Source organism: Pantherophis guttatus, chromosome 1 (assembly GCF_059756535.1).
Source record: "Pantherophis guttatus breed Tessera chromosome 1, ASM5975653v1, whole genome shotgun sequence".
Classification (NCBI taxonomy): domain Eukaryota; kingdom Metazoa; phylum Chordata; class Lepidosauria; order Squamata; family Colubridae; genus Pantherophis; species Pantherophis guttatus.
Window position 1 is genome coordinate 262,922,334 of NC_142063.1, and position 21,920 is coordinate 262,944,253.

General features: G+C 34.7%; 1 protein-coding gene and 1 long non-coding RNA gene across 3 annotated transcripts in view; one reads left to right on the top strand and one right to left on the bottom strand.

The window, feature by feature from the left end:
- LOC148116837 (uncharacterized) overlaps positions 1 to 2,410 on the top strand; it is a 5,180-nt gene extending 2,770 nt beyond the window's left edge. The window contains exon 2 of the long non-coding RNA XR_015731427.1: positions 2,249 to 2,410. This is a non-coding gene — a long non-coding RNA (uncharacterized LOC148116837). The remainder of the gene's footprint in view (positions 1 to 2,248) is intronic.
- Positions 2,411 to 4,082: 1,672 nt separating this feature from the next.
- SHPRH (SNF2 histone linker PHD RING helicase) overlaps positions 4,083 to 21,920 on the bottom strand; it is a 54,342-nt gene continuing 36,504 nt past the window's right edge. For both annotated transcript variants that reach the window (XM_060692265.2, XM_060692266.2), the window contains 11 exons: positions 21,521 to 21,583; positions 20,882 to 21,107; positions 19,489 to 19,632; positions 18,465 to 18,566; positions 16,574 to 16,645; positions 15,133 to 15,321; positions 14,579 to 14,671; positions 14,035 to 14,121; positions 9,874 to 10,052; positions 7,378 to 7,458; positions 4,083 to 5,311 (listed from right to left, as the gene is read on the bottom strand). In XM_060692265.2, coding sequence (XP_060548248.2) covers positions 5,215 to 5,311; positions 7,378 to 7,458; positions 9,874 to 10,052; positions 14,035 to 14,121; positions 14,579 to 14,671; positions 15,133 to 15,321; positions 16,574 to 16,645; positions 18,465 to 18,566; positions 19,489 to 19,632; positions 20,882 to 21,107; positions 21,521 to 21,583 — 1,333 coding nt within the window. In that variant the 3' untranslated portion in view covers positions 4,083 to 5,214. The remainder of the gene's footprint in view (positions 5,312 to 7,377; positions 7,459 to 9,873; positions 10,053 to 14,034; positions 14,122 to 14,578; positions 14,672 to 15,132; positions 15,322 to 16,573; positions 16,646 to 18,464; positions 18,567 to 19,488; positions 19,633 to 20,881; positions 21,108 to 21,520; positions 21,584 to 21,920) is intronic.

Here is a 21,920-nt window from a genome sequence, read left to right on the forward strand (position 1 = left end):
GGTTATAGATAGATTAGAAGGGCAGAACAAAGTGAATGTCTTCTCTTTCTGTCTTCTCTTTTACATCCTTTTGCTTTTTACTTCACAAGCAACAAAAGACCAAGAAAAGGAAAAATATAGTTGCCAGGAATCTGAATTGTTGGCCCAAGAAATGCTAGCCCTTTGGCATTATGTGGCATTATAACTCTGGGTTGCCCATCTAAACTTGACAAGTTTAAAATGTGTGGACTTCAATTCCCATAACTCTTTGGCTAATACTGAGGCCCATAGAACTTAAAAGTTGTCATGTTTGAAAAACACTATTATAGCATTATTTGCCTAAAATAGCCTCTGTTTTTTCATGGTTGCATAGTAGCTCAAGCTTTCCCAAATACTACATTTGCCTAGGAAGTAGATCTCAATCTATTCCCCACCCAATCCCATAATACATATAAAACAAGGAAAACTGATTATGACCACTCACAAGGTGAAAGTACAGTCAAATTCAAAACATTAATTTTTATTTATTTTTATCCCATCATTAGTATTCTTATAATTAACTCAAGGCGACAAACATATCTAAACTTCTTCCTCCTATTTTCTTCACAAGAACAACCCTGTGAGATGGCTTGGGCTGACAGAGAGAATGACTGGGCCAAAGTCAGCCAGACAGCTTTCAATCCTATGGCTGGATTAGAAATCAGTCTCCCAGTTTGTAGCCTGATTCCTTAAACACTAGATCAAACTGGTTATTTCAAAAGGAATAGATTTATCTGGCTGAAATAATGTTAATGTACTTTAACTGATTTTTGCCTTTACTAGTAGCTTCATGGAATCTAGATCAGTTCAATTCTTACATACTAAATTCTCTTGAATGTCACTGAGCCATTAGCTTGAACGTCTAATTTATATTCTATGCAGCATCATTAGCCTTCACGTCTTAAAAAAAGATGTTACCACTTCCAATGGAATGCACACACACACACACACACACAAATAAAATTATCAAAATGAATAGCTAATCTGAACTGTCACATTTCTATCTTGTGGAAGATGAGATTTTGCCATTGAAATATAAAAGAAAGAATGCACTAATGACCAGGAGGGAGACAGAAAAACAAAATGTCAATAAGAAATTGTTTTTAAAAATCTCACTAATTCTGCCACTTAAAAAAAAATCATGGAAAAAAATTGAGCTGTTATTCAAATGATGGCACAATTGAAAGAAATTGAACTGCTTTCTGCCCTAATTAGCAACCTGACTTGAGTGCAGATTGAAGGTTATAAACAGTCTTGCTAAAGAAGATTCTTCATAAAAAGCATGCCTTAATAAAATTAGAATTCTCTGAACAGACATGGTAGGCATTTAAAAAGGACTGAGATAGGACATAAGAGGCTGGGCTAATGATGATGATCTAATTGCACAGTAAAAATATTGGCATGGGAAAGTGTAGCCCAGTCTTTTTTTGGAGAAAAAAAGCTGCAATATAAGATTTAGACTATTTGGTTGGTTTTGTGGGGTGAGGGATAGTATGCGTGTGCGAAGGAAAATAAAACTTGACTAATGCTGAAATGAAGAATTCTGGAATATATTTGTGGCAGGAAGTGTTCTTTCTAGAATACTAAGCACAAGGAAAAAGAGGGAGGGAGGGATTTTTCAAAATTCCGTCTGCTCACAGAATGTATGAGTAAACCAATCCCTATTTCTATTTCTGCTGATATCCCAACTTCCAACACATTTGAGATGCTTGAGTGGGATTACCAAACAAAAAAAATACAATAGAAAAATGTATTTCCAAACTTCTCTCTCTTTTGAAATGATCTTAATAAGATAAGGTTCAATCCGAACAAGTAACAATTCTATTTGTTTAAACAACACAAGACCTGTTGAATTTCTGTATTACTTTATACTGGCCTTGTGTATCAGCATTTTCCATAAAACCAAGATGAACAGCCAGCTGGCATTGTCTGAAGACTGGACTGAAGCACAGTAGAAATGCAGGACATAAATTCTTGTGTGTGTGTGTCTGTGCTAAATATTTTTCTCAAAAGTATTTGTTTTTGTACAATTTTAATTCTAAAATTCACTTTTTGTAACAGCCGGTTTATGGAGTGTGATCATCTGCTTTTTTTCTCAAATTGAGCAAGTAAGGGGAAAAAACGCTATATCCTTGTCTCACCCACCCCTGCCCCCTCACTCTAGTGTGGTATTTCTTTAGCTTCTGTTAATAGTACATGACAATTCTTGTAAACAACTTTTATGTTCCAGGCAACCAAAAAAGGAAGAAAAAGGCTGGTTCTATTGAGAGGGATGCTTTGCTAGCCAAGTCTTCAGATTGCCTGAAATGGTAGAAATGTTTGTCACAACTGACCTAGCTAGCTTGTAAAGATAAATGAGAAACACATAAACATTGCTTGTTTAATGGAGAAAGCTTCTGTTATTTCCAGGTTTTGGCATACACTACCTCTTCTAGATGGTAAAAGGTTTTCTTTAAAAAATTGGTAATTTAAAAACTTTACAATAATTAAAAGCAAGCAGCTGAAAAGTTAGTTGTAGTAAAATTGTGTTTACATACCATCAAAGAACAAACTGTAGCTCTAGCAACCAAGGACACACTGCCAAGCCACTAAACCCCAGGGAATCTCTAATCCAGCCCTAAACCAAGGAGAGTTCCCATTAAGTCCCAGAATATGTTTCCAAAAATAGGAAGATTCAGTTATTGGCATTGTGGGATAACTCAGATTTGCCATCTATTTTTTGTCTTCCTGTCAAACCCAATAGCTAAATCATTTATTCCTACTTTAAAAGATAGGGACTACTCACTATGTGCAAAAGTAAATGATTCAGCCAAATCAAATTTGCAAAGGCAGCTCAATCAAATGGGGTTCAAGGTTCCAAATCTAAAAATGCAAATCAGTTACATCTGTTGTATTATTTTTTCAGTATATTTGGCTGTTCTCAATATGTCTATACATCAATCACTGTCCATTTTCTGCATAAAGGGGAAACCCCAGCCTCCCCATTCGTCATGTCTGGGTCTTTGAATCATACAGATTGTCCTCGGGTTATGATAGCAATTGGGACCAAAATTTCTGTTGCTAAACAATGCAGTTGTAAAGCACAATGTCATTGACTGCATCACTTATCAATAGTAATCATGGCAGGCCTGGTTGCAATTGTTAACACCAGGATCATGCAGACCATTAACTAGAGTTCATATGGCTACAACATGGAAAGAGGCAGGAGACTCAGGCAAACAGCCCAGCAGGTGAGAACTACAGGAAGGCAGATGGTAGAGAGAGTGGGCAAATGTTGCTATCCTGCCAGAAGGGAAAGATCCATAGCCTCAAGTCTTCTGCACCACAGCCTGCACCAATGCCAGCTGGGGCAATCTTCCTGCTGGTCAGTGAGGCAGGAACATTTCCACAGTGTCTCCTGAAAGCGTGGCCAGGATGCCTGATAGGTACTTGGTTGAGGGATTCCAAGGTAGCCAGAGGGAGAGGTGGCAGCGAGGCCTTGCACATGGCCGATAAAGCCCATTCTTTGTAGGGCTTGAGGCCAGCCGGCAAAGCCCAAAGGAGGGTAGTCAGGCAAAAAAATAAAGGTATGCTGTGCAGGGTAGCAGCAGTTGTAAATACAGGTGGATTACCAAGCACTTGGACCATGATCACATGACTGCAAGGGCACAGCAATGACGAACTTCAAGGATCAATTGTAAGCCCATCTTTTTCAGCACTGTTGTAACTTGAAATGGTCACTGAACAAATTGATGTAACCACTAACACACTGGGCTTGAATAAGTAAACTTGTAAAAAAAATGGGACTGAACTTGATATCCCATGTGTACCAGCGTATGCATGTGCTATTTCCTTTACTTAAAAATATATATTTTTTCCTGCCTGGAAAGAGGCCTCCAAGTTAGTAATACACAATAAATACAAACATGGTATGGGGCAATGTTCAGGAATGAATCTTGGCAACATAAAATACCCACAATGAAACTTTCAGCTTTCAAATTTTACTTTCAATCTGCATTCTAGTCTTTATCTATCTATAACTGTCAATTTTGTAAGATTATTCTACACAGATACTTTCTAAGACATTCATATGAAATCTCAGTGAGTTTAGCTTTATTATTATTATTAAATTCTTCACTGTTTGGATACATTTATTTTTTTATGTCTACTATTAATGGCTAATAGTAAAACTTGCTGGTAAAACTGAACGAGCAATACAATAAAACTAGTAATTTGCCAGTTTGTCATTCTTTGCTTACAATCGTATCAAAGTGAATGCAAGAGGAAGCATTGCCATTTTTAACAGAATACAAATACCCAAATTTTAAACAAAACAATACAAATGTAGGAATCTTTAAAAATGTGAACATATCTAAACAGATATGTCTAGCTATCATTTTAAGACAAAGATCATACAAAAGACATTAATTTACAAAGAGAACATTAACAGCAAACAAGAACAAGAAAAAAAAATAAATTGGAGTAGCATAGCATAAATATTATTGTATTATAAAAACTAAAATGGTATCTAAAGATTAGCAGATTAAGGATAAATTATACTCTGTTACTTGCATGATACTCGGTTACTTGCATGATATCATGGGAGCACCACTAGAAGATTCTTCAAAAAGGTAACAGTTTATTTTGAAACTTATTTTGATAATTAACTGCAAAAAATAAAATGAAGACATACTTAACCATATCTTTTTTATCATACAAATTATTTCTTCAATGTTTAGTTGAACATGTTGATGTGGCAAACAATACATGCCTCTTATTTAACTCTTAGATCAGAAATTCTAAGCATAACTCATATAAGCATCCAAGCAATGATGCCATCTATTTGCTCCCACTGCTTTCAAATATATTTTCTGATGTAACAAACTACATTGAATTAACATTTTTTTTGCACAATTCAAGATGGATTACGGTTCTTAGTTTCTTTGGAAGTACAAAGTTATAGTTTATTAATTTCTAAATAAAGTGCATTTTGATTAATCAAAATAATATGTTGAAGAAATTCACAATCACAGAACTTAAATTGTTTACTCATATTTTCATCCTAAAATGAATGAGTAGTTCTGACAGCTACCAGAATTTCTGACAGTTAGCTCATATTATCTTGTCTCTTAGATAAGTGATGGCCCTCTTCCAACCTCAGTAAATCTGAAAGGTAAGCCATGGCCCCCAACCTCGGTGAGTTTGAAATAGATTATTTCATTCGAGTTCTTCAGTTTCTTCTGAGAAAAGATCTGCCAAATCAGCTACTGTTAACACAGAGGCCTCCGACTGTTTCAGAGAAGAATTGGAATGACTTTGGAAACAAAACAAGAAAAAGGAAGAGAACAAATCAAGAAGATTGAGAAACAGACGGTACACTTCATAGCTCTGCACTAAAGGTTTATTTTATAATGATCATGAAGGAAAAGGCAGTTTACCAAGGACACCACTTCATTTCAAAGGACTACAAAATCGTGCCTGATAATTTTAAATATTTTCCAGGATACTTTACAATGTCATTTAGGTTTGAAATGGTAAACTGTTTTCCAATCCCATTTTAATCTAATTTTTAAGTAAAATTATTCATATAATTAGAAATTATGCAATAAACTAAGCTACCACTTCAAACCTAAAAATGTACATACTGTACAAAAAGTTATATAATAAAAATGTTGATAGATCTTTTGGTCAAACAAAGAGAATAAAGAAGTTGATATTTGATTGTTCCAACAGTGCTTTTTCAAGAGACAACTGGACTTTCTTGTTTTTCTTTGAAGATGTTTTGCTTCTCATTCAAGAAACTTCTTCAGCTCTGACTGGATGTGGAGGAATGGAAGGATTTATATTCCTTCCATTCCTTACCATCCAGTCAGAGTTGAAGAAGCTTCTTGGATGAGAAACAAAACATCTTCAAAGAAAAAAAAAGAAATAACAGAAAAATGAAAAAGTCCAGTTGCCTCTTTTAAAAGCACCTTTGGGACAACCATGACCTGGATGACTGAGAATCTCCATAGAAATTGAGATTTGATTACACCATGCCACATAAGCCATACAATAACCAAACATAATTCCTTAGTATTTTAAAAGCAGAAAAAAATACATTTGTGAGGGATCAAAAAGATATCCTAATAATTAATCATAAATAAATAACCAATGAATCTGTAATGATTTTTATATATTTCCTATGCAAGCAACTTTGTATGATTCTTGGGAATTTGGCTAATAAAAATGGGATAACTGATTTAAGAATTAAATTCTTTTCGTCGGGAAAGTTAGCCTCCAAGATCATTTCAGGAATTGATTCAGTTGTAGTAGCTTGAGAGTTCAAAATACAAACAAAGATAATTCCTATGGACTTTCCCAATCATGGAAAGCCTGGACTACTGCAATGCTCTCTACATGGGGCTCCCCTTGAGGAGCACCTGGAGGCTCCAGCTGGTCCAGAATGCAGCCGTGCGGGTGGTTATGGGAGCGACGTGGCGCTCCCATGTGACCCCCCTCCTGTGCGAGCTGCACTGGCTCCCAGTGGTCTTCTGGGTGCGCTTCAAGGTTTTGGTTACCACCTTTAGAGCGCTCCATGGCCTAGGACCGGGGTATCTACGAGACCGCCTTCTGCCACCAGTAGCCTCTCACCGACCAGTACACTCCCATAGAGAGGGGCTTCTTAGGGTGCTGTCGGTCAAACAGTGTCGACTGGCGGCCCCCGGGGGAGAGCCTTCTGTGGGAACACCTGCCATCTGGAATGAGCTCCCCCCGAAGATACGGAGGATCACAGATCTGTGCGCTTTCCGCCCTGCCCTCAAACCATTCCTATTCCAGTAGGCCGGCATGGCCTAACCTCTTTTTTAAACTGTTTTTAAAATTTTTAAATTTTAAATTTGTCTTATAAATTTGGGGTGTTTTAAATTTTGTTTTCTGGGCCAAATTACTTAATTGTATTTTAATGGTTTTTTAACTTTTGTATTATATGTATTTTATCTTTTGGCTGTTCACCGCCCTGAGTCCTTCGGGAGTAGGGCGGTATACAAATTCAATAAATAATAATAATAATATAATAATAATAATTAGCAAAGTCCAGTTGTTCTTATTTGCTATATTAATCTCAGACATTTTCATTGAAGAAAGTTTTTATTATGCTTCAGATTCTTTTTGCAACAAGAATATTCACAATTTGAAAATGGCTGTAACTGAGAGTTCTTGGACAATCTCCTTTTTCATCGTAATTCTAATTCCTGATATAATTCTATATGTCCATTTCTGTTTAATTCCATGGAACTTATTTCTATATATATGTTTACAGAGTTGCAGTTACATGATTTTACATATTAGATGGCTCACTTACACATTTAAATAACAATTTGATTATCAACTTTTACCTACCTCCTTTCAACAGTTTTCATCATTGTCTGCATACGTTCTTCTATTGTTGCTTTAATCAAGAATCTATGAACAATGGTAGGTCTGCATTTTGAAAACAAAACATTAACAAAGATGATTATACATTATTTCTCAGAAATAAATTTTACTGAGTTACAAAGGCTTTATTTACTAGTAGGGACTTTATAATCTTAATGGTTTCAATAGTCATGCATATTTTAAGAACAGATTAGAATCCGTTGATATTTTTTAAAAATCAAATTAACAAGTTTCATCCATATATATATTACAGTTTTAGAAAAATGATATACAGGAAATAGTCATTATATTAAAGGGAAGGGCTGTTTCCAAAAAAAAAGCACCAGACATATTTCCAATCTATTTTGTTCTATTAATTAAGTTAACAAACCAAAGACATAGCCAATTGTAATTATAGTACCTGCCAACTGGAATAGAACAGTATTTATCTCTTTCCTTCACATTTCATGAAGGAGAAATACCCATAAGCACAAACAAGTGCAAACTAAATATATTTATTTAAGATGATGATATTCTAAATCAGACTTCCATAGCTTAGATGTCTTCCAAGCATGTGGACATTAATTTCCAGAATTCACAAGAAAGCATATTCACCATGTGAATGCTGGAAGGTAAAAATCACTGTATTTGAAGGATCTATAGACTGGTAATTTTGTTAATTTTTATTCATTTATTTGTATCCTGCTTTTATTATTTTTACAAATAACTCAAGGAGGCAAACATATTCAACACACCTTCCTCTTCCTATTTTCCCCACCAAAACAACCCTGTGAGGTGGGTTGGACTGCGAGAGAGTGGCTGGCTCAAAGTCACTCAACTGGCTTTCATGATTAAGACAGAACTTGAACTCACAGTCTCCTGCTTTTTAGTTTGGTGCCTTAATATTAAAACAACTGGCTTTAATACTGTTTTAACCTTAGATATTATCCATACATTCATGTTAATGTTAAACTTCTTAGGGTAAGAAAGATGGAATCCAGAAGTTGCAACTGATACAAGGCAAAATAATTGCATAATATCTATTCTGAAAGATCTGTAGTAACTGCCCATTACCCACTAAAAACAATTTTAAAAGCAATTTTAAGTTTAAATGGTTTAGGGCCTGACTATCTGAAGGACATTGTCTTTCTGACAATGAATTTGTCTGTCATATAAACATAAAGGTCCCACTGCCAAAAGCTTGGTTAATTGATATGTAGGGAATTTATGGGAAAATCTGTAAATGTTAAATATGTTAATATAATGTTGAGTTATATACCAACGTTTTGGAGTTTGATAGTACATCAGAAATTGTGGTTGAATCGAGCATGGAGATGGCAAAAAGAATTATATGAAGAAAATGGAGAAATGGTATTAGTTCAGATAATAAAGGAATGGTTGTTGTAGATGTGTGTTTTGGAAAAGGGGATATTTTCTGCTAATTAAAGGTTGTGGATATATGTGTTCTTATGGCAGAGATTCTGTGATATCTTACAATAGTATCTCATACTGTTGTATTATAGCAGTGAATTCCTTGATAAACTAGTGGCTATTGTTGAATATAAAATAGAAAGATATAAAATATATTATTTTCCATCTTAGTTTGCATGTTTAGCTTGTACTTTTTAATTTTTTTCTTTGTTTAAGATTAAATATTGTTTTCTTACAAAATTATATTGAAAATGTATTCTAATTAAAATATTTAATACAAATATTTTTTTAAATGTAGGGGACAGCCTTGTTCTAGAATTCCTGAGTTATAGAATGTTTTCTCTGGGAAGATGTATTTGCCTCTATTCTCCAGATTTTTAGAAAATGACAATGTTTTAATTATTAATTGATTTGCATGATGTTGACTTTACCATCATATTTTATATTTTGTTATATTTTTATTAGCTATACTTAATACGTATGTGCAAAAAGGCAAAGAATAAATGTAACAGGTAAAAAAATGCTGTCACTGTTTAAAAATAGTTTAAACAGAACAGTACTGAGTCTGAGAAGTATCTACTCTGAACTAAATGACCTACGAGGTCCCTTCCAACTCTGTTAATCTGTAATCTGTAAATCAGAGCAATTTAGTGTTTTTTTTACATTTTCTAATATCTTTAAATTACTTTACCTTACTGGAGTCACTATTAAATCCTAAACTAGCTCCTGTTTCTTCCCCACCCCCCACCCCCCACCCCCCACAGGTGTTAAAATGTCATGTCTGAAAGGTTTTTCCCCAATTGTGTACATAATTCATCCTTCTTGGGATTATGGTGTGGATACATAAATTCACAGAGGTAACTGTAAACCATTGACTGATAAGTCCTAGTCCTAACACATTAGGAAGGAAAAAAATTAAAATAAGTGAATGTAATTGACTGTGAATGTAATTGATGTGTAAAAGTCACTGGTTGGCAAAAAAGGAACAAGAGCCTCTAAAACCTTTATGACACTGGAATTAGATTACATAAATCAGATTTTAGAACATACTTAGTTTGCCCAATACGATGCACTCTGCCAATGGCCTGTAATTCATGTGCTGGATTCAATATGGGCTCAACCAGCAGTACCTGGGTTGCTTCAATTATGTTTAGACCATTAGAACCAGTATGGAGAGGCAAAAGCAGTATGTTGATCTTGGGATCATATTTAAATGCAGAGAGGTTTTCCTGGAAGATAAAAAATATTGTTGTATCATTTCAGCAAAGGAAAAGGTTGGATGGGGGGAGAGAACAAATATAAATTCACCACTTTTCAGTATATTAAATAAACATAACTAAAAGTTAGTGACAATACATCCTAACTACCTTACACATACAAAACAACCAACAATGTGATGTGCAAACATATTTGCTCCCTGTTATCCCTGACAGAATCTTTCCCATGATACTATGAATAAATTACCCTCTTCTTTTGAATTAATAATTTAAGCAATTCCTTAACTGCATTAACCGCAAATGGAATTTGAGATTGGTTTCAGTTTGCCTAACTATATTGGTTTTTAATCAGATGCATACAACTGCTTTTCTGTGCAGTAAGATTATACAAATACAAATAATTCAATTGGAATAAAAAAAAGATCATTAACCCTTGTTTTAAAGATAAAAAGGAATATAGTATGACAAAAGATGATAAAAAGTCACTATATATTAAACGTCAATCAGTTTAATGGTGGGAATGGTGCCCAGCATCAGCCCATCCCTGATTATCGTAGTGAATGTCAGACTTTGATGTTGCCCAGATCAAGAAACAAGATTCCATAAAATGACTAGAACTACATTTTATTGAGATAAGCTATATTCAGAGAATCCTGCAAGCTTGATTGTGTTTTCTTTTCCTTCTATTTTATATCCCAAAGAGTCAAGGAGGAGATAGCCTGAGTCTCTTCTCTCTTTTTTTGTGCTCAACGAATGTTTCTGGACTTTTGTGATGGCAACTGCGTATTTTCCTTAAAGTCATGTTCCTGACTCCCCATCATGAAGGTGCCTGATAGGCAGTAGAACAGATACAGTTCCAAGCAGAAAGGACTGAAGCCTTACCATAGCCTTTTCCCTACTCTAATGACCTCAAGGATTAACATTACTAGATGTTATGAAAGGCTGCTCAGCTGTATCCATGCACAATTTGTAAGAATAACATGCAGGTCAAACAGGAACAATGAATTCCTACCATGAAAATGAATTACTTCCTGTTTTATATGAAGACGGCATCCACACAATGGACTAATCTACCAGGAATACAGATATTCCTTACAGGTAATCCTTCAGGTATGACAGGCCATTTAACAAACATTCAATGTTACAATGGATACTCCAAAAGATAAATACAAAACTGTTTCAAAGTTACAAATTCTGTAGCCCCCATCATTAGCCCTTATGACTGACTGCAGAGACATAGCTGCACACCCACCCTATTACCCGCCCAGCCTGCCTGGCCAGGTCCTCAGAGACACTGGGCCTGCTTTGCTAACATACTGGGTTCCATGTACACCTCCCCACCCCCACTCCCCCAGCACCATTCGCTCACTTACCTTTTGATGAGCTTAGGAAGTCAGGGTAGAGAAGGCCGCTCCCTTGCTGGCCTTGTGGCACAATCAAGAAGAAATCCTGTCACTTTTGCTTCTGTTGCAATCCTTTCCTCTCCAGCCAGCATAAACCACTATGATTTCTTCTTAGCTTCACCAGCACAACTTTACACTAGTCTAACCCAGGCGGTGCTATGAAGAAATCATGCCTATTTTGATTCCTTGCAAGCTTTCTTCTCCAGCCAGCATTAATCAGTGTGATTTCTTCTTAGCACTGCCAGCTGGTAGAGCAAAGAAATCCCATCTCCTTTGCTTCCATGGCAATCCTTTCCTTCCCAGCCATTTTAATCACTACCAATTTATGCTGGCTGGGGAGGAAAGGCTTGCGAGGAACCAAAATAGGCACGATTTCTTCTTAGCGCCACGAGTGCAAAGCTAGCACTGGCGGAACTAAGAAGAAACCATAATAGTTTATGCTGGCTGGACAAGAAAGGATTGCAACAGAAGCAAAAGTGATAGGATTTCTTCTTCTTGATTGTGTCACATGGCCCAGTGTTCTCTGACTGCCTGAGCTTGTTAAAAGGTAAGTAAGTGAACGGTGATGGAGTGGGGTATGGAGGCCCATAGGGAAACCAAGGGGCAGGAGGCAGAGCATGGGGTATCTTGGAGGGTAGAGGTGTCTTGAGAGTGCCTATAGAGCATTTACTGCTGAAATTAAGCTTGCCTTGGTGGAATCCATCATATCTCTATCTGGGTTAGGCAGCGTCTGGAGATTGAAAGCCCAAAACATCCAAACTTTAAACCAACATGGCAGGATAAAACTGTACTCTTTAGAACTACACAATTGCTTATCTGTGATTCTGTACAGATGCCAAAAGCAGAATCATGACTACAAGTGGAAGACAGCAGAAATGGATTACCTAACCACTAATTTGGAATGACTAGCAGAAAGACTGGAACATCTTTTGATAACTAGAATAATCAAAAACATGGCCAACATGGTCACTAAGAAATAATTACAAATATGGCTGATCTCTGACTTGATCTTGAGGACTTATAAGACACATACCTGATGGACTACTATCTAACCTTTGCTTGAAGATATCCTATGAATATTAGCTCACATTACTTGGTAGCTGATTACATTATCAAACTGCTCCTATTCTTAAGAGTTTTCTAAACGTGAAATGAGCCTTTTGGGTATTTGAAGAGTGCTATAAAATCCACTTTCAATCTTTTCAAAGGTTTAGCTTTTCAAAGCTAAACCTGGCCTAAATCTTCTCCCCTTTTAAATATAAATTTTAATTTGTTTTAAATTATGGGGTATTTTAAATTCAGCCAAATTATTTAATTCATTTTTAATCTATTTTAAATTTTTGTATTTATGTGTTTTATCTTGTGGCTGTTCACCGCCCTGAGTCCTTCGGGAGAAGGGCGGTATAGAAATTTAATAAAATAAATAAATAATAAATAAATAAACAAACAACATAATACAACACAATCCAGGTTCCTCCCGACCAAAATAGAATGAACTAGAATGATTAAGTACTGTGATTTGGAAATTATAATTATTTTAATTCAGCCTAAAACTGCATTTACATTTTTGTAGCAAACAAAGAAGTGTGATCTGTCCCCGTCTCCACACACACACAAACACAGCCAGCCGAGGGTTAAGAAAGCACTTGGCACGCACACAGGTCGTTATCTCAAACTTGGCAACAATATAAGCACCGTCTGCCAAGAGCTTTACTTCAACAGATAACATAACATTACATACGCATTGTAAATAGTCCAGCAAAACAATATCCCTTCGGCAGCTTCAGGTGTTGTTCAAATGACTAGCCAGAGTTAGTTTTTGTTCGTCACAGAGTTTTACCAGCCACCACCCTCTCTTATATAGTCTCTGGGGTGTGGTCCAGGGACTCAGTTATAATCCCTGGCATGCCTCCTTAACTGCTGCAACCGTTTATCACGCCTTCGTTGGCGTGCATCCAGGAACGACGGCTCTCCTTCCTCGCTCTCATCAGAGACACCTGGCTCCTGGCTAATCTCCTCTTCCTCGGCCGGCACCTGAGACAGTGCCAGAGGGGAGGGGCCTGGAGAGGGAGGCCTGGCTGACTCCTCTCCCTCATGTTCGGAGCCTTCTTCCTCCGATGAGATAGGCTCAGAGGGCGGGGCCACAACAAAGTGATTCAGGTAAGAATAAAATAAAGCAATCACAAAGTATGACAGACAGGCCTCATTAAAAAAGAATTAAAGAGGAAATAGCTCAAGTTAGAAAAATGGCAGGGAAGAATGGGAAGCTAGATAAGATAAAATATGACCCACTTGTTCCCAACCATCCTAAATTATGGGGCATTAATATCTTGGATATATGCTTCTTTTACATCAAACTGGAATTAACTGCTAGATGATGTTAAATTTGTACTTGATCCTTAATTTACAACCTAATATCTTATTTCTCTTCCTTTTTTCCCTTTAATTTACAGTATTAGTTATTTTAGAAGCTAAATTAATTTCACCTGTTCAAATATGAATTACTTTGGTACAAATGTCTGTTATCCTTGCTATATTAGTATTAAGAGGAGAAAAAAGAAAATATATAATAACAGTAATGAAATCAATACCTGAAATTTGTGGATTCCATTGATTTGAGCAAAGTCCATGTTATTATCATGTAAAGCTTTTGCAATGATATCAAGCACATCTTGCCACTGCAAAATATAAAAGAAAGTTGTTTACATACTACAAATAAGATGGATAGTTGTACTAGATAGCAATATCAATAGCACTTATTATATACAGCTTTATAGTACTTTACAGCCCTCTCTAAGCAATTTACATAGTCAGCATATTGCCCCCAACAATTTTGGGTCCTCATTTTACCCACCTCGGAAGGATGGAAGGCTGAGCCTGGTGAAATTTGAACCAGCAAATTGCAGGCAGCAGACGTAGCCTGCAGTACTGTACTCTAACCACTGCACCACCGAGATATGGGAGCTTTCTTGTTTATTACTTCAAAAATAAGTAGTAGTATGGCCAAATATACAATTGTCAATGCTCACCAGATTTAGCTTCAATCAATTCGCATTTTATTTATTAATACTCCAGAACCCTGTTGAATAACATATTCACAAACTGATATTTTATAATTTTAAATGTTAGAAATACCGTTGAGAAAACTAGAGCTTTTGCCCCTGGATCTTTGAATTGAATTTTCTTTAAAGTTCGGACCACAGCTTCCACTTTAGTTGAGTGGCTTCCCTTTTAAGAGAAAGAAAATGAAAATTAGTTTTCATTTATTGAGTTAAGATCATATCAAAAATACAAAGTAACATTATGTATTATGTGTTTTACCACACTGTTTATAGCATATCAATTCATGTATACCAGGAAACTCAAGCATATGACCTGAGATGTTTTGTGTGGCTATCGAATTATTATGAAACTGTTCCCATGAACATGATCCAACCAATTGATATGTCCAGTTACTCTGAATGCCAAAATTAAGCACTAGAATAACTTAACGAATTAGAGAAATAAATATATAAATAAATTTCATCCTATGAAATGACTTGCCACTTGGAAGAACAGAGAACTGTCTCTGAATAACATATATTTGGACACAAAAATGTTGTGGAAACTAATTCCACAAAACCGACTTCCAAATAAATAAAATGTAATTTTTTCCTAATGAAATCATCGATAATTTGCATCAAGTCTACCTTCACAGGAATATCGTCCTCCTGGTTTGCAGTTTCTGCTGTGAAGACATAGGAGATTTCTTTATGTGAAGTTGTTTGCCTGCAGATGGCACACTTGATTGAACTTCTGCGAGTGCCAACACTGTATTGTTCTATAATAATAGCTATGCATTCATTGCAGAAACAATGTCCACATGTCAACACTGCCCACTAGATGGAGAAAAATGAGACAAAATATTTGTTATACATATAAACCAACAAGAAAAGGACTAGTTGTTTTAAAAAAAGTGAAAAGATGCATAGGTATGAGATTTTTAATCAGCTAGCCTGAACAGGTACCTAATGATAGATTTCTCACTCAGATTTAAGTACCACATTAAAAATAATGAAATCTTGCAAATAACTGAAATACAAGACATGAATTTCTCTGATTGCTCCATGATATTTAGTGATATTCATGATATTTAGTCTGTATTTAATATTTTGCAATTTTAATCTGTTTTTATATTGATAATTTTATATCTCTATTTTTACTATATTTTACTATAGTAAAATACTATATGTTTTACTTAAGCTGCCAAGAGTTGCTTCGGATAGCAAGATGCATGGCATATAAGTTTAATAACTAAAAAATAAATAAACAAATATATTTATTGTTCAGTATTTATTGTTCAGTATATAAAAGTATGATGGGTCAAGTAACAGGGAAATGTGTACCATACACATAAACATCAAAACACCACAAAGAAAAAAAAATTCAAACTTCTTAGAGAGAGTTTTTTGTTTGGAGGGCAGGCTGAACACCCATTGTCAGAATGATGAGAAGGCCCAAAAATTAATTTCCAGGGCAAAATATAATTTTGTTTTTATTTATGAAATTTTATTTATAAATTAAATTTATTTAAATACAACTCATGCATTTGATGTAGAAGTCTTCTTTTAGCTACAATATTCAAAAAAGTTTGAAAAACTATAGCCAAGGGGTTTTTTGCTTGTAAAACATGTAAATATTAGAAGAAGCAAACAGCTAATTACATAGATTTGCAAAAACCTACTTATGTTGACATCAACTTTTAATATTTTTAAAAAGTACAAAAACTTTTACATAATACTGAAATTCTATAAATGCCTAGGATATCTGCTCAGCGGCCTAGTGCTTCATCAGGTAGTGCCATATACTTCATTTTCAAAATTTTAAGAGACAGATATAGAAGCATAAACATATATCTATATGAAAATTATAATACTTGAGAACATCAGGATACAACATTTTGCATACACATTCTATGTTTGGCAGCTATGTGGTCCAACAGAATACTTTGTAAAAAATAAATACAGAACTATAATCATATAGGATTGTTTTGAAAGACAACAGATTTGTAAGTATTGTTGGATAAAGAAAATAATTTCACATATGCCAAAAATGAACTAAATTATTTACCAAAAAGGTGGAAAATTTTACCTGTTTTCCCAACTGCCGTGCACAAATTGGGCAGGGCTCTGGATTAACTCCTCCAGTTGTTTTATCTTGAGACTATGTGAACATTGAAGAAAAGCATTTTTACAGCAAAAGTAAAAAAAAAATCAATTATGCTCTACTTAAAATAATTAAGTAATTTGATGTTAATACTATTCATTTTTATTGATCAAATATGTTATTTCATAATAAACAAACATGACACAATTCTCAGAAAAATGAAAGAATGTAGATGGATCCAAAGAGATATAAATAGAACTAAAAATGGAATGCAAAGTGATAGAAAACATTTCAAAGGAGTACAGCTTGAAAGCCTATTAGAGTATGAAAAATACAGTGGCCAATTTCACTTAACAGTCAGCATGATGACCTTATATGTTTCAGAGCTGATATGAGAAGTAATTTAAAGAAAATGAAACTATACCTCTTTGAGTTCAGTCATAAAGTGTTTTTAAATTCACCTTAATTCAAGTGTCTATTGAGCAAGAACCAGTAATTTAATTTATCAAATTTCTATGCCAGTATCATGTATCTCATCTCTGCCCACCTGGTATACTCAAACATGATGCATGCACTTAAACAATACCACTTTATGGGACCTTGGAAGTATGCCTATTGTGTTGCAATACCTGCTCTCTGGAATGTTGCTAAAAGGGACAATTGGAGACACAATGATTGTGGAGCCCTCTTTCACTATAGCTGGTTTATACTTGGAGTTCTGTTCTTATTGTCTTTTTTGTTCTTTCTTATATGCATTGCTTTTATTTATTAAGATGCCTAGAGTCATCCAGATGTCAGATGGCCTTGAAATTTGATAAAATAAATAAATAAAACCCAAATACGTGCATTTTTTCTTAGTGTCTGGATTTTATAACTCAATTGTAATATAGCGAAATTGTAATATAGCTATTATAGTGTCTGAAAAATTAGGCAGGCTTTGGCCACCCATCAATGAGTCCACCATTAATTGCAATACACTATAATGTCTTGTTCTGTTCTATTTTATTTTAATGTTTTAATTTTTTTCTGGTACTTATAAAAGATTTAATTGTAATATACAATTATAATTATGGGTTGATGCACAGTAAGGCAGATGTTCAGATTAAATTTGGCATTTCTATTCATCTATCAAGTCCTTCCCCCAAGGACCTGCGATAGCCAGATGTGGATATTTGATGGTGTTACAGATACGTTGCACGATTAACCTGTTCCAAGTAAACCTGCCTTTTGCAACTGACTGATGGGGAATTTGTTAATGCCTATTGTGTTCAAGTGGGGCTCCAATTGTTTTGGCATTGTACCCAAAGCTCCTATTAATATTGGTGCTACTTTTGCTTTCTTTTGCTACGATCATTCTTTTATATATTATTAAAGATGGTTAAAATAGATATGGATTATTTTAGATTTGTTTCTCTAGTTAGCAAAACAAGAAATATTGAAGACCGATAACTATCAAGGCTTAAACTAGATAGCAACTCTGAAAGGCAATGCAAACTTGAAATAGTAACAGTTATTATTGCTAGTAGCAGTTATTATTGTTAATTCCAGGCAGGCTGGAATTCGCTGACACTATCCTACTGAATTCATAACTGTAAGCAATGCTTTCCTGCTGTTTAAAAACAGCTAGCAGACACTATATTTAAATATTTTAAAATCCATGAAATAGGCCTCAAGAGAAAATTCTATCTTCAAAATAATTTCTCCTACCCTCATGCATTCCCATTCTATTGGTCTTTGGTTGGTTTATGGCCAGAAACTGTATAGGATCACACCAACTGAATATAAAATCCAATGCATCTGGATACGCTGACAGGGGAAGGATGTTCCAAAGGATTAGGCAATAGCATAATGTAAACCCAGAAAAGTTCAATCTTACCTTTTCCAAATTATTGAGGTAGAGTAGCTGGCCTAGTTTCTTCTGGAGCTGTGATTTGGCAACTGCTTTGTCATTCAAAAGTTTCACTCTATTTTGTTCCACCTAGAAACCAAGTTTATTTTGAAAAATTTTCTATTACATTGTGAAAAAACTTTGTAGAATAACCCATCTTCTCTAGCATTACTAATTAACAAATATCTGTTTTGTTTAAAACTATTCTGTCTTTCAACCACCATCAATTGCAGCAAATAGGAAGTTCAGATGGAGAGGAGTGTATAACATACATTATATGACATGGTTTGATTGTCTTACTATTGTTCCCTCTGTTTTAGTTTAAAACTGATTTAATTTTGAACTATTTTATGGTCTTTTTACTGTAAACAACTTTGAAGAGCCATTAAGACCGATGAGCAGCCTATCTGCTATGTACAAACAAATCTGAAGCATATGACTTTCAACATTACAATGCAAGAGTTGGTAAAAAAGATTAATAAATACAGGCATATTTCATTTTATTGCACTTGCAGATGTGATTTTTACAAAACTCTTTAGCAGCAAAATGATTATGACCCATTGAAGACTGAGATGTTTAGCATTTTTTTTTACCAATAAAACATTTATAATTAAGGTATGTACCTTTTTTAGACATAATGCTAATGCACACTTAATAGACTACAGTATAGTGTAAACGTAACTTTTATACACAATGGGAAGCCAAAAAAGTCATTGCAATGGTCTGAAACAGAACCTGAAATATCTCTGAGGTATACCTGTAGCAGTGTTGAATGCTAGTTGTTTCTAGTTTCAGATTATAGCTCTCAGTGACTGCTAATCATTAAGGATATGCAGTTTTGAACTAAAATGCCACTTCAAATCCACTGAAGCGATCTTTCAAAGTTAAGTAGCAACTTGTGCCAAAGCCCTCACTATTGAATAAGGTTAGCCCCAACTCAATGCTTTACAAACTGATCCACCATGGCTTATTAAGCAATATTCCAGCTTCTCAAGTATAAAGATATGTCACCTCATGTGGCTCAATTATGTGAAGAACAGGGTGATTGGGTTTTGGCTCTTCTGGATGACGCATCCTGAGGCGTTCGGTGGCCATAGCAAGTTCATCAATGGCAGAGACATGGTCTCTTAAGACCATCCAGTATTCATGAAGCAACTGAAAGGTTAATTATTTTGATCAGGAAAAAAACTCTAAGTTGTGTTCAATAAAACGTATCTCAACATTTGTACAGATTCTAAAATAACGGGCAGAAAATATAATAGGAGCAGTAATTTAGGTTTCCCTCTGTGTATGTGTTATATGACAAGCAATTCCATCTCTAAAGAACACAGGAAAACAATAAAACCACACAAAAAATCTCTACCAGTAATTTCTACGTGAATATATTCACATATGTGCATATATATGTGCATATATACACACACATACCCAAATACACATATCTTCTTAACATACTTGGATACTCACATTAATACAACCCTGCAACACCTAGAGAAATAATCTAAACAATTATGTCCCATTTGTAAATATGAATTGGGGAAAAGATACATCTTACTTAAAGATACCTAGAACATAACTCATAACTCAGATTATTAGTTAGTGAACTTTCTGGAGCATTCAATTTTCCATAATGAAATTTTTGGTATTGTGTAATACACTTTATACTTAATCTCAAATGATACTGTTACCTTATGCAGGAATTAAGGATATAAATTACACTTAAATAATTCACAGCACATGTCATGGAAATCGAACAGATATCTGTACATATGAATACATTTAGCAGTTAGTCTCCTATATATTTTCAAACAACCAAAAATGAAGAAATTGTTCCCCACTTTTAATACTGATTAATGCCAGCAGTTTCAAATTCCTTACATTCCAAGCAACTATTCCTTCCTTACAAATTCCTCCCGTTCCAAACAATTATTTCTTACTTGATAAAGCAAGTTGATGCATGAGCAACAGGATTATTTTAAAAAGTCAAGTATACATAGACATCCATCTCTGCCTTACATGCCTGCTATTAACAAATTATCCTAGACACTAGATTTATTCTATTTAGCACCCCTACTCTCAGATGAGAACACATCTATCTCTCTAAATGTGGCAAAGTTTTTTTCTACCATCTACAAAATTTGGCAGGACTTAATGAATAAACACCCGATTAAATTCACAATATATACAATGGCCTGTTATTTCATTACTTTTTTATACATTACAAGCATTTTTAGTGTTTTGCAATGGTTTATGTAATAAAGTTAATCTGAATCTACATCTTGTGTCTTGCAGTTTACTTACAGTAGTATATAGTTTCAGATTATGCTTGAATTGCCCACATGCCTGATACCAAGCAACTATTTTTATATTAAGATTGCTCTGAGATTTATTCTTCTTGTTATACCTTATATTCCTTTTTCCATGCTTCAAAAAGTTCCAAGAAGATGTTGCCTTCTTCAATTGCCTTGGAATCTAGTCTATGAGCTTTGGCAAAAGACAATATCGCTTTCAAGGAGCGCTCAGTTTCACTCGCTGCCCAAAGACCTCTGCTGGTGGTAGGCAAACGATCATCAACCAGGCCTTCTTCATCTTCTATCATTTCTTCAAAGATTGCCATCTGGCCTTTTACACTTTAATGCAAAAACATTACAGTTGTCATCATATCTGAAGATTCTATACATCTTAATAAAAACAAAGATATTGGCAAAACAGAACAAAATATACTTTCTTAACTGAAAAGAGGTGCCACAAGGGCATGAGAACACATGATGTGATCTCATTATCTCAAAAAACAAACCCACCATACCCAAATATAATTCCTTCTTCAAAGAGCACAGTGACAGAAAGCAATTCATTTAAGCTGTATACCCTGGATAAAGGGCACAATCGTTCCTAAAAAAAAAAAAGAATGCATCCTTCTTTTTTGCAAGACTAAAATTCAGAAAGTACATAGGCCTTTCGGGAATTTTTGTCAGTAATTACTTTTGGATGTTTGATTTTGTCATTAAGTGTAAAAAGAAAAAAGAAAGCAATAAGCACTTACGTGTGGGAAAAGAGTTTTGATTCATATTCTGTGAACAATTCATCAGCTTTACAAAAGACGCAACTGGAATACAAATTTTACAAAAAGATCAGTAAACAAAGATGCTTGCTAAGTAAGGGAGCTTCTTCAATAGAAATATACAAAATCAATTCCCTTTAAGTTTTAATGAGAATTCAACCAATAAAAAATTTGCTTTTCTATGTAAATAAATCAAATAAGATAAAAATGTATGCATTGTGTCAGCTGCACATCAGTTATGTATCTTATGTTAATCAATCAATTAACTGAATAATTCATAACACAGTATAACAACCAGAATTTTTTTGTCATAAAGCAATAACGCCAATTACAATCTCATGACAGTTTTACCACAACAAACAGAAGAAAAGCAGAACGAAAT